This window comes from Equus asinus, chromosome 1 (genome assembly GCF_041296235.1).
Source record: "Equus asinus isolate D_3611 breed Donkey chromosome 1, EquAss-T2T_v2, whole genome shotgun sequence".
Lineage (NCBI taxonomy): Eukaryota > Metazoa > Chordata > Mammalia > Perissodactyla > Equidae > Equus > Equus asinus.
The window spans coordinates 153192331-153206172 of record NC_091790.1 but is presented as its reverse complement, the minus strand read 5'-3'; the positions used below and the strand labels follow the sequence as shown (position 1 = coordinate 153206172).

The window sequence follows — 13842 nt, the reverse complement described above, 5'->3', positions numbered from 1 at the left end:
TGAAACCTCCAGAAGCTAATGACTGGAGAATAGAGAATGTGTAAGTTTGACCCATTTCAGACACCAGGGAATTGCACAGCAAAAGTTAAAAAAAAAAAAAAAGCCAACTCTACCTTCAAATAAAGGATTACAACAAACGAGAAAATTTCAATTTAACATTTCTTGAGGTGTTCTCCAGAAAATCAGCTTTACCTGACTCTTATGAACACTCCTGCCTTCTCTCCCTAGAAAATACTATTTTCACCAAGAAAGGGAGGCATCATACAACTCCATTCATAATTATAGCATTGGTAAAGTTTAAAGAAAATCACATTGATAAAAACTACATTAAGTACAAATTAAACAGGAGACCTAAGATGCCTCAAGTTTAATTTCAGAAAAAAATTAAGAATTGTAAAATACAGATTTTAAATACTTTATGGAAAACATAAAATTACTCTTAAATGTCTAACTGTAATTTGAATGATAAATTACCCAGCATCTGTATTTCAAAAGCTGTTTTAATGGGATGTAAAAACCAAGGAAAAGTAACAAAAGACTCACCTGCTTGGAGAGGAGCTCCCTGCAGAGCGTGTACAACGTAATGAACTTCCGGGCCAATGAGCGCGCGTCCACAAAACCTTCAGCAACTAACATGATTTCGCAGATTAGCTCGATGTCAGGGGCCACCATGGCACAGGGTCTGAGATGTATATGAAATTTAGTTTTAAAACATGATAAGGTAATAAGTACAAATTGCTGAAAACAACTGATTAATTTGTACCAACATTTTAGCCATTCCCAAGCAGGTCACAATTACCTCTGTCAATCACAGCCAACAAAACCCTTCACTTCAACTAAAAAATGTCCTTTAGTTATGACACATAGAAAATGATGGAAAGTCTGAAAATGGCAGAAGCATGGGTGTAGGAGTTTAAGGGGAGTCTGTGGGTGTGTTCAGTAGACCAGTGTAAGCTGTCATTGCAGAAAGATGTCTTGTGCTAGAGTCCAGTCTTTACCTGTGGCCACTGCTGTGCTGGTAAATGGATAACAACCAGCTCTCTAAAAAATAGAATTTGCTGATTTCCATGGAATAAATACTTCTACTATGGCTGATTTCAATCTACCAACACAACACAACTAAACATGGAACTGGGAAGAGCTGAGCAGTAGCACACCATAATAGACATAAATAACCTAAGAGTATAAATATTCATAAAATAGAGTAAATTAATTAGGATGTCATGAGTTTTGAGTATTTATCACCTGTTTTTAATACAATTTATTTAATCCAAAGTTCATATAATTTAGCTTTTATTAGTGGCTGTGCTTAACAAACCCTTGCAAAATGCATAAAAATTTAACCACTAGCTCTTTGAGCTCATACAAGCCATCTCTAGCACACCACTGCCTGATGCCAACTTGCACAGACTTTCAAGACGCTAATTTACAAAAACATAGGTTTCAAAGCCCCTTCTTTTTGGAGAGGGACTTTCAATAAGACCTCCCTAAAGACAACTGCCATTAACAGCAACACTTGAAAAAGTTCCATGCAAGTGAAGTCAACTGAAGTCCACTTCCACCTCATTGATTAAGTCTATCTAATATCTAAGGGGTAATAATATCAATCCTACACAAACTCTTAAGAAAATAGAGAAGAAGGGAACGTTTGCCAACTTATTCCATGAGGTTAGCATTACGCTGATGCCAAAACCAGATGAAGATATTATAAAAAAAGACACTGCAAACCAATATCCTTCATGGCGTAGATTTAAAAATCCTTAACAAAATAGTAGCATTTTGAATCCAGCGACACTCTCCTGCCCAAGTGCAGTTTATCCCAGGAACGCAACATTGAAGAATTGTTTAGCATTTGAAAAATCAATATAGCTCAGCACATTAACAGAAAAAAAGGAGAAAACCCATATGAAAATGACAAAACAACATTTCCAGAAGAAAAGATAGTTGAAAATTTTTACAACCTGAGGCTGGTCAAACTTTCTTAACTAGGGTAGAAAAAAACCCCATAAAACAAATTGATAAATTGTATTTCATCAAATTTAAAACTTCTATCTTTGATGGAAACCACTAAGAAAATGAAAAGGTAGGGGCCAGCCCAGTGGCGTAGTGGTTAAGTTCACACGTTCTGCTTCAGCGGCCCGAGGTTCACAGGTTCAGATCCTGGGCACAGACCTAGTGCCACTCATCAAGCCAAGCTGTGGTGGCATCTCACATAAAGTAGAGGATTATTGGCAAAGATGTTAGCTCAGCAACAATCTTCCTCAAGCAAAAGGAGGAATATTGGCAACTGGTGTTAGCTCAGAGCCAATCTTCCTAACACACGCACACACAAGAAAGAAAATGAAAAGGCACTGCCACAAATTAAGAGGAAAATACTTGCAACGTATCCATTTAACAAAGGAATTGTATACAGAATACAGCACTTCTCAAAAGATGGCACAGGAATGGCCAGTAAGTTATGTGAAATGATATTCCACATCATTAGCCCTCATGGAAATACAAACTAAACTCCCAATGACATATTACTACGTATCTATTAGATTCGCTAAAACTGAAAAGACTGATAATACTAAGTTTTGACAAGAACGTAGAGCAAGCGGAATTCTCCAACATTGATGGCGAGGGTGTAAAAGGTACAACCATCTTGGAAATCAGACTGGTAGATTCTAATAAAGTCAAGCATGTATTTGCCACATGACTTAGCGATTCAATTTATCCAAAAGAAAACACATGTTCACACAAAGACTGTACATGAATGTTCACAGCAGCTTTATTCACAATAGCTCAAACTGGAAACAACCCAAACGTCCATCAAGTGGTGAATAGATAAACAAATTGTAGAATGTGTGTACAATAGAATACTAATAGGCAACAAAAAGAAATGAACTAATGATACACTCAACAACTTGGATGAATCCCAAAACCATAATATTCTAGGAAATAAGACAACACAAACGAGCATATACTGTCTGATTTCATTTATATAAACTCTAGGAAAGACACATTTATCCTAAAGTCACAAAGTACATCAGTGGTATGGTGGATCAACTTCAAAGAGGCACAAGAGAACTTCCAGGACTACTGGAAACATTCCATATCTTGATTGTGGTGGTGTTTTCACCAACTGTACATGAAAATGGGTGCATTTGATTGTACAAAATTATACCTGAACGAAGTTGATTTAAAATACGAGTTAAACATAACTGGTTCGGATGCAATAGCTCAGGTCCTCTGACACACTGCTAATAAGTACACATATTGGTAGAGTATTTTTGAAAAGCAGGTCATCAATAGGTATTTTAATCATTCACCAAATACTTCCACATCTAGGAATCTATTCTGAGTAATACTTTGAAATTAGGATAATTCTTCATGTGAAGAGATGGTTATAACCCGCTATCTCATGATCATAAAAGACGGAAGAGAAAAAACAAACTCTACAATTCAGACAATAGGAAATGTTTAAGAAAATTATGGACGAGCCATGAGAGACACTATTTTGGAGCTACATAAAATGGTATTTCCGAAGAATTTTCAGTAACATGATAAAGTACTTATGTCAAAATATTAAATGAGAACTAAATAAAAATCATGCTAACCTAATAGCTTAACTCCACAAAATGTGAATTATAAAAGAGACTAGAAAACATATAACAAACATTATTTCTGGGTGACAATATTGTAAGCTTTTGTTTATTCTTTCTCTATTTTCCAAATATTCTATAATTTGTGAATATTATGTTTATAATAAAAATATCATTACAAAAGACCTAGTACGAAATGTTCAAATGTGCCATGCAACTTTTAAATGACGATTTTTGAGTCCTGGTTTCTTATTTCACTCTTTAAAGGGATCCCAAAGAAATAATAAGGGGTTTTCCATAGACATTCCCAAGTAAAAACAAATTATTTAACAGTGCAAGCTAGCAACGTTAGGTGGCATGAGTGCTCCAGATGCTAGGCCACAAAGCAGAACACTTGCCTGAAAAGAGCTTTGAGATTTTCCGGTAGTTCGGTACGACCAGCGTATCCTGGGTTCATAGTAATAAATATTCCAACTGATGGCTTCAGCGTGATAGCTTCCCCAAGAAATACAAATCTACCGTAAGAAGAATGCTGATGAAATTAAATGTGTTCATTGAATACGAATGCACACTGACAAATGCAAACCACTGCAAAATGCAAATTATTATTAGGAAGCTGTTTATTCTGTGTAATTTTCTTTAAAACTCATGAGCATACATATTTTGAATATGTTTTGAAGCATGCTTATTAAAAATATACTCCCTTCCCCCAAAGGAATTACAAATATGGGAAGTATTCTTTTATATTTTTGCAAAGCCATAGGATGCTAGAATATAAAAATGAGGACTTGACTACTTTGACAGTTAATGAAAGGTGATGCTATTTTTGCCTTCCATGTGGGCTGCAGCTCCTTGAATGAGGTACTGCCCAGACAGAGAATGCCCATGCTAAGAGCAGAAAGGGACTCCTTGTTCAGTCTTTATCTTGTCTATTCGCTCGCCCTCCCTCTTTCCCTTCCCTACTCCCATTTATGCACCAAACATCTACTGACTACCACTGAGCAGTAGAACAGTGTGGTGGTTATGACAGTGTGCTCTGGAGCCAGCCTGTGAGCATTCAGAGACCAGCTACATCACTTTATGCATACTGCAATTCCCTTACCTAATTAGAAAAAAGGGATAATGCTATTACACACCTTACTGGATCATATGAGGATTAAAAGAGATTATGTATATAAATGGCTAAAGGTACAATACCTAGATCATGGTAAATACTCAACAACGTTAGCTATGACTATTGCTATTATTATCACTTGAAGGCATTGGAGAAGCAGTGAAAGATTCTTGGAAAGATTTGCAAGGGCCCAGTTGGGCTGATGATGGCCAGGGCAATGGAATGATCAGGGGCTGTAGGAGCCAAACTGAAGAATAAGTGGAAGGAAACTTTCAAATAGGGTAAATGAGACAAAATATAAGGCTTTCTCTTGTTGAGAAAGGGGAGGGCGGAAGCAGTTAAGGAACTGGGCCTGCATCACAGAACAGGGAGGGAAAGGAGACAGCCACAACTTTTAGGACTAAGAGCTTCTTAGATACTACATCACTGAGAGGTGGATTTTGTACAGTGAAGGTAAGAATGGAGAAATCCTCATTCCCTGAATATCGGGCAAGGGAAGGCAGGCTGGCCTCGCAGGGCTGCGTGCAGAGAGGTGGCTACAGTAGCAGAGTAACTGACTGCTCTTCCACTATACGTAGCAGGGACAGCCACGAGTCAAAGGTGGGGACCTCGATGGGGGAGAGCTAGCAAGATGCTGGAAGGCTGCACAGTTGAGACATGGTCCCATCTCTTAAATCCTCAAGTGTAAAGAGAATTTAATAAAACTCATGAAGTCAGGAAGGAAGCTCGCTGTCCCTCTCTGGGCTAGCATGAAGATGAGCAGGTACAACTCACATACATGCAGACATGGAGAAAGAGGAGACTATCAAGAAGTATGGTTGGGAGTTTTCAGAAATCCTTCCATGGAATGTTTATACATTCTCCATCAGAGAGGACGTCCTCAAATGACATTTGGGTTACATCAAGTAAGATTTTGACTAAAAGCCAAATCAAATATGTCTGGGGATCAAAGAGGAAAGATCTTAACTTCTCCCACATGGCATAAGAATAGGGGCAGGTAAGGCAAGAGACCTCAGGTGACAGGGACCTGGTATCTCAGAGCCATGTGACGGAAGGACTGAGAGGTTTTCTAGAAGGTGGAAATATCCAGGTGTATCTACAATAACTGGAAACTTCTACAATAGGTTCACAGTTTCAAGGGGCTCGAAAATCTTTCCCTGATGGGGAGACTGAAATGTTCCTATGGATAAGACAGCTAGCTGAGAAAAAAATCCCTAATAAATGGGAGTAAATAGGTACGCCAGATAAATGAAATTGCACTGTATACAAAAAATTTTACGAAGAAAACCACAATTGTCTACTATAATACTTATTTCTAAAATTAGGCCATCAAACCCTAAGTGCCAGTCGTGTTTTGTCTTTTGGGGTGTGGCATCATGTTGAGAAGTGGTTGGGTTCTGGATATATTTGGAAAGTTTTTGGCCCACGTAACTGCAAGAATGTGAGAGTGTAATCTACTGGGATGGGACACGTAACAAAGCAGGTGTGGTGGAAAGGCCGGGATTTCAGTTTTGTATATATGAAATATGAGAGGCCTATGAGACAAATGGAGCCCTGAAATACCCCAACGGGCATTGTCTATTTAAGTCCAGGTATCAGAGAAAGGAGGTCTGGCAGCTGGTAGCCAGCAGCACACACATGGTATTGAAAGCCATGTGATGATGAAATCACCAAGGGAACAAGTGTAGACAGAGAAAGAAGAGGTCTAAAGATTGAGGCCTGTGACATCCAACATTAATAGCTCAGGAAATAATAACAATAAAAAATAGCTAACACTGATTAGGGGGGTGTGGTGTCCTTGAACCCATGTAAAGACAATATGTCATGAAGAAAGGAGGAGCCAACTGTGTCAAAAGCTGCCAGAAGGTCAAGTAAAATCAGGACTGAGAATTGATCACTGGATTTAACGTCAGAGTGGGTATTTATTTTTTAGGTGATTAAAATAATGTAATATACCTTTGTTGTATTCAACACTTAAAAACCACTAATAAAAACGGGAGGTTATTCAAAATAATTATTCAAAATTAACCAGTCTCTCTTATTTTATCCATTTCATGAAACAGGGAGCAGCAGCACAGACTGCGAAGGTGAGGTTTACTGCATTATTCCACGTTACTCTTTCTATTTGCAACAGCAGGAAAAAACCACATGCCACTCACCTCTTTTTCCTGTTTCTGATGGCATCGTGTATCATTTTCACTTGTACTGCCACCACGGACAGAACTTCCACAGAAATTCGATTGAACTCGTCAAAGCAGCCCCACGCTCCTGTCTGCACCAATCCCTTATAGATATTTCCTACGGACTAAATGACGGAGGGAGGCATCAAGAATTTAACAGAAGGGGATTTTAAGCTATTATTTTGAATCATCCCAAATCAGAAATAATGTTCAAATACCTCGTTTTATTACTAACTTACTTTGTAGTCCATCTGCTCTGAACAGTTGAATACATAAACCATCATGCCAAGGGCACGTCCAAGATCTTTGGTGGTTTCAGTTTTCCCTGTACCAGCTGGGCCAGCTGGGGCCCCGCTCATAGTGAGGTGAAGTGACTGAGTTAAAGTAATGTAACACCTTTAAGCAATAGAAAACACAACTGTTATAGGCTAGGAGGAGATTTCCAGAAAACATTAGGGGCAACCCAATTTTTTTTAAAGTTTAAGAAGTCCAGGTCTAGAATGTGGTAGTAGCCCAAAATATTGATATATCTCTGATTTGTTCATGGCAATAATAAGAGTCAGAATAACATTTTATATCAAATTTATTTTTAAATTGTCTGTTTAAAATTAATAGAAAAGAATGTACTGCTTTATCTGTTTGTTTGTCTCATTTCCTAAGAACTGTGTGTTTATAACACGATTTGCAATGTCATTGAGTATATCATATTTCTAGGTAAAGATACTATTAAATGGCAGACAACATCTTAAACTACTGTTTATAAAAGAAAAACAAAAGAGAAATATTGCATGATGAATGAATTAAACCTTGACTTCATTAAACTGCTACTTATGAATACATTGAGATGAGATATGTAAATATAAAAAAATACCCAGCATGCAAATAATATGTACCTATTTCAATGTATAAAGCAAATATACAAAGATACAGTTTATTATATTAAAATGTATTTTAGGAATTCATTTTGAATGTATTGCTGCATGCATTTAGATTATGATAATACTTATTTTTGCAGGAAAGACTCAGAGGTTCCTAGACTGAGGCAAATTATGCAAAGACAGAGTTTAATACTAGTAAAGGAAGGAAAACTAATGAATAGCAAGGACCTTACACAGGGTTTCTGCAGATTTAGAAATTATTTTTGACTTAGTACAGACGGCAGATCCAGCGGGAAGATGTATGCATGGATGTCAGAAGACCAGGGGTTAGTGTCTACTTTGCCAACAATCTTAAATAAGTTTTTTGACATCAACATGCCTCAGTTTTCTCCTCTATAAAATGATGTTTATTGTAGGAATATATTACGAAAGCCAAAGGTAAATGCCTTTCAAAGCACTATGCAAATAGAAGCTATTACTTATGAAAATGGAAAGCATTTATTTTATGGCCATCATCTGGTTTAAGTGCATCCTGCAATGAATATGGAGTGGACAGACCCCTGGAAAAGGAATTATAGCACTTTTCGTAGTGGAGACTACCCCTAATCATCTTTTCCTGAGGTTCCAGATTTTGGCTGGATATATGGACACCTATATGCAGGCTGCAGACTACCCTTCTTACCTCCCTTCCAACAGGTGTGGCCAAGCGACCAAGCTCCAACCAACCTGTTCTGTGCTAAAATAATGTGTGCAAACTCTAGGATGCCTCCTTCAAGATGTTTTCCCCTTTCCACTGGCTGAAACACGTGTGGAAGCCACAGTTAGCATATCAGCCACCTGCCAGCCTCCACGGCTGCTGGACCACACTCCTCTGGACTGTTACACCAGTGAGACATCTGCTTCTGTGATATTGAAGCCATTATATTTTGGGTCTCTCTGTAACTGCAGCTTAGTCTGCAGCCTCCTAACCACTCCACCTGTGTTCCAGCTCACGTCTCTCAGTAAAAAGCTGGTTGATGACCTAAGTCCTTGAACTTGCCCACAAGTGTAAGAAGGAGATGCTATCTTCCCTGCCTCCCCCAAAGGGACGGTCAGCATCAAACGAGCCACAACAAAAGTGTTTGAAAGGCATCATTGTGTTAACGTAAACAATTAGTAAATAATCCACAGAATGCATGGAAAAGAAATGCACACAACGTGAACATCTCACACTATCAGAAGAACATTCATCTTTCAACTTTCAAACAAACCACAGTGATTTTTTCATTAAGAAGTGAATAACCTATTAGTCCTTGCATTTTGATAAACTTTAAAATGCCTCCTCCCCTTTTCTCCTATGCCCTGTGTCTCCCTTCCTGTCGTCTCTATTTACGATGGCACACATATATAGTGGACTCCTAGCATCTACAGTTTTGAGTATTCTCAAGCGATTTTGTCAAGCTACAAATTTTAATCTCTCACGCTGAAAAAACAGAACATACATTAATTACCCAACTAAGATAGTGAACATTGACTTTAAGTTAAGACAAGTTAAAGAGAACTGAATTAGAGAAACAGAATTACAAAAGCCATACGAGTTATCAATGATGAAATCAGGAGCAGATTAACATGTGCAAGAACAATCAGGAAGCTGGTGAGAGAATTCCGCCAACCTCCCAGGACCACCAGAACAACCCAGCTCTATAGACTTGTATGGAAACTATCTACACTTTTCTTCCTACATAAATTGTATGGTACGGTGGTCCTGGAGAAATGAGAACACTCCTATGATCTTGAGGTATGATTTCTCTTTCACAAATGCCAAGGATTAAATGTGCTTTCTCCCACCAAATAATTCAGTAGAGGTTAGAATACTAACACAGAATTTCATGTCAGTATTTCATATCCTTACCTCTACAACGTTCTGACCATGTGTGTATATTTACCTGGAGTCAAGTGGCAATGAACACTTAATAAAAGTAACCCCTTGACATACTTGAGCCACACTGGCTCTCTGTCTATCCTTTGAACTGGCCAGGCTCCTTCTCCAAGACACAGAGCATAGGAGGAGGCATTTAGAAACTCTGTACTTGTCTTTGCCTGTAACTTTCTGCCCCAGGATGTTTGCATAGCTGGTTCCTTGTTATGGTTTAGGTCTCAGCTCAAACGTCCTCTCACTTGATCTACAGTAGTAGACTCTTCCTTCAAGACACTTTCTAACATATCACATGTTCTATTTTGTCACAGCATATATTACCACCTAAAATAACTTTGTCAAATTTTTTTATTGTTCCTCTTCATTCCCAGGCACTCACATGACACACTCAGCTAGAAAGTGTGCTCTGTGAGAACAGGAACCCTGCCTGTTCAACACTGGAACAGTGCTTAGCACAGTGCATCATAAGTATCTGTTGAATCACTTAATGGATCTAAGTTCCCCTTCTTTTCTTTTTTTCTTTTTTAAAGATTGGCACCTGAGCTAACAACTGTTGCCAATCTTCTTTTGTTTTTTTCCTGCCTTTTTCTCCCCAAATCCCCCCAGTACATAGTTGTATATTTTAGCTGTGGGTCCTTCTAGTTGTGGCATGTGGGACGCCGCCTCAACATGGCCTAATGAGCAGTGCCATGTCCGTGTCCAGGATCCGAACTCTGGGCCGCCGAAGCAGAGCATTCGAACTTAACCACTCAGCCATGGGGCCGGGCCCTCCCCTTCTTTCCTTACTTTCACTGTATGTAATCTTTCAAAAACGAATTTGAACATAGGCAATTCCTATTTTTACACTTCCAATAAAGAGATGCAGAGGGGAGGTGGTTTCAAATCCTGACATCAGGATATTAGCCATAGATAACCAGAGAACAAACTCAGTGATCAAAGATGCTGACTTGACCCATACTCCTCTGTACTCTGTTCTGCTTCTCTAATTTGGTTCTCTTTAACTTGTCTCTAACTAAAGTCAACGCTCACTATGTTACCTAATTAGTTCATTTACACACTGCTTTCATATTGTTTCCCAATTGGTTCATCGTTTTCTCTCATCTCTTTTTTTTCAATCTCACACATCCTTACCCATGCTGGGGGACTTTTCTGGATTGGCTTTTTCCATCTGACTCAAACTTATCATGTTACCTGTCAGTTAGAGGAGTGATCACTAGTCGAGGACTGTTCCCTAAATATTCATAGAAGTACTGGAACTGGGCATCGCAAATATGCACAAAGCAGTGTTTCTGGGTGTCCTCCCACTGGTGACGAAGTTGAGACAGCCAAGCAAAGGCTTGAGGACTGACAACCTAAAAACATCACATGATCATTACGCATAGGGCACTGATAGTTTTGAGGCAACAAACTTAATCTAATCAACTGTCTTGTTTCACATTTTATTTCTAAAAATCAACTTTATTGATTCACATTTTATTTCTAGAAAATCTCACAAAAGGGAAATCTCTTGCATGCTACTGCAAATTGTAATTGCATGTAGATGGTTGAATAGTTAATCAGAAATATGTGTGTGCAATAAAAGTCTTCATTTTAAGAAGGCTTTTACTGTAAAACAATATTGATTTGTTTAAAACACTTTTTCCCCTTTTATGAATCACCTCGGGGACATGATCCCTTTTCTAACTTTATACTCACATCACCAAAATCAGATGGAAAAATACACCCTGTATGAAAATGGAATGTCACATAGTCCATAATTTCTCCACGTTGGAGGTACAAATAAACAATACTTTCCACAAAGTTCATTTGAAAATCAGTACAGAGACTTCTTGCCTCATTTTAAATTAAATCAAATCTATCTTACTCAATCCTATCCATTCTTCTTCCAGTTTGAAAACATAATTCTAGTCTCTTTCAAGATACATGTGACCCTAGGATTTCTTGGGAATCACTTGAAGTTACCAAAATTATTGTCTCTATGAGATATCTATCTAAGTCTCAACACTGCATATTTATGTATATTACAGGATCAGGAATTAGATAAAGTCTATATCTCTTTTAGTACAAAATAAAGGACATATTTTAAATCATAATTTATCCTGCTGTAAGATAATCATCACTGATAAAACATAATAAAATATGTGAGAAGGTACAAGGTCATATTCAGAGTAGCTATCAATGGTTCATTATCAAAATAAGAATAGAACCATGTGCCGAATAACAACATTTTGGTCAACGATGGATCACACCTGATGGTGGTCCCTTAAGATTGGTACCATATAGCCTAGGTGTGCAGTATGCTATACTGTCTAGGTTTGTGTAAGTACCTTCTATGATGTTCACACAATGACGAAATTGCCTAATGACACATTTCTCAGAACGTATCCCCATCATTAAATGACACATGAATGTACGTGGTAAGTGGTGTTTTTGCAAGGATCAGTTTTGGATTAGCAATCAAAGAATATTATTCACTAATGGTCCTGAACATGGATCAAGAAGTATTTTTTAAGTTTATGGCTTACACAAAGAAACATTTGCTTGCACTTTGTAGTGAGAATTAAACTTCACTTTGGTCTTAATAAATTGAGAAAGAACTAGAAAAACAACAGAAAACAATTCACAATACACACATGCATTTAAATTGTGAAAGGAACTGTCTTGATTTAATACCATCACCCCCCAAAACAAAAGGGATTTGGAGGAAGTAGGTGATGGGCATGACATACCAACGTTGTTCAGTAGACAAGCATACTTCCATATTTGTAAGGAGGAATATTTCGGAAAAAGGGTGAGAATTCTCCTTTCACATTAAACACTGCCAGTATCTAAGAGACACATGGACTTTTTAAAGAGATAGGGAAAGGTTATTAATGCACGGAAAGGATTAGAAACTAACTTCTTTAAACAAAGTCACTTAGCCTTAAAAGGGAAAGACAAGGTGTGACCAATATATCTCTTTCTTTGAAAGGAAAAAAATCAAAGGCACACAGAGACAGTTTAAAGGACACACAATCTCATTGCTATTGGCTGGGTAAGATCCAGAGGTGATAATCACAGGCCAAGGGACCAAGATGATTAAGGGTAGAGAAGCCAGAAGACAGAGAAATGAATAGGGTGACTTATGGTGGTTCTTCCATCCTGGGTTCATTTTGGGATGATCTGGGTTAGAGGCTCCTGACTTGGCAAAATCCTTTGGGATAACTCTCATGAGAATATATATTAGCTAACCCAAATCAAACTCACCCAAAGTAGGTACAGCTAACTTCCCAGGGCTAATTAAAATAAAACAAACTTAGAAGACAAACAAACAAACAATGACTTTCTTAGAAGTACTCTTGACAATAAACACCACTTTCAGGAAACAACAAAAATACATGAAATTTCTACAAGCAACTTGCCTTTTGAGAAATAAGTTTTGCCACCACATCTCTGGCATGGACATCTATGGTACAAATTGTCATGATCTTCTGCCTATCTCCAGGTGGAAGTTCTCCCAGCAAAAGTGCAATCAGTGTATTCAACTGAGAAATCTAGAAGGAATTTTTTTAAAAGGAGGTCGGGTCACAAATATAGAATCCAACAGCCCAGTAGTCTTCATATTTGTAAAAAGCCCTTTAGTTTACAGAACAATTTCAAATGTTATCTCAGCTGGTCCTCAAACAACACTGGGAATAGGAGATGGAAGAAGAGATGTTATTAAATTAATTAATTGACATAAAGTAAATATTATTACCATCGCCCTGCCCCACTCCCCGCCCCTGAGCTGAGACTCAGAGAAGACAGGTGAACTTGCAAATAATGACAAAGCCAGAGGTAGAAACAAAGTTTCTTGGCTGCACTGAACGGACCTATTACCCTCATGATGATCTAGTCCACAGCTTTGCTGGAGTACAAATGACTACAAATTTTAGAAGGTCAAATTGAGCTAACGTCTATAAAAGTATAGCAAGAACTAAATATTAAGCTTTTTTTTTGTTTTTGGGGGTTGGTTTGTTTGTTTTTTGCATAGGAGATATGAAGATTACTCAGAAAACATTTAAAACATAGAGCTGAAGACTATCTCACTTCTTATGTCATATCCTTAGTCTAGTTTAGGTTTATCAATTTCTTAGATGAATATTTTTCAAATTACTGGTCTCTTCCCATAGAATGGAAAGGGATTAAATGG

At 37.9% G+C, this 13842-nt stretch overlaps 1 protein-coding gene across 9 annotated transcripts in view; it reads right to left on the bottom strand.

The window, feature by feature from the left end:
- Nucleotides 1–13842, bottom strand: part of DNAH11 (dynein axonemal heavy chain 11) — a 295517-nt gene that overhangs the window by 171995 nt on the left and 109680 nt on the right. For all 9 annotated transcript variants that reach the window (XR_011503420.1, XR_011503427.1, XR_011503430.1 and 6 more), the window contains exons 31-36: nt 13073–13204; nt 10863–11023; nt 7118–7274; nt 6858–7003; nt 3983–4099; nt 544–682 (exon numbers count right to left, since the gene is read on the bottom strand). Coding sequence is in view for 6 of the 9 variants with exons in the window: in XM_070510015.1 (XP_070366116.1) it covers nt 544–682; nt 3983–4099; nt 6858–7003; nt 7118–7274; nt 10863–11023; nt 13073–13204 (852 nt within the window). In the remaining 3 variants the exon portion in view is untranslated. The remainder of the gene's footprint in view (nt 1–543; nt 683–3982; nt 4100–6857; nt 7004–7117; nt 7275–10862; nt 11024–13072; nt 13205–13842) is intronic.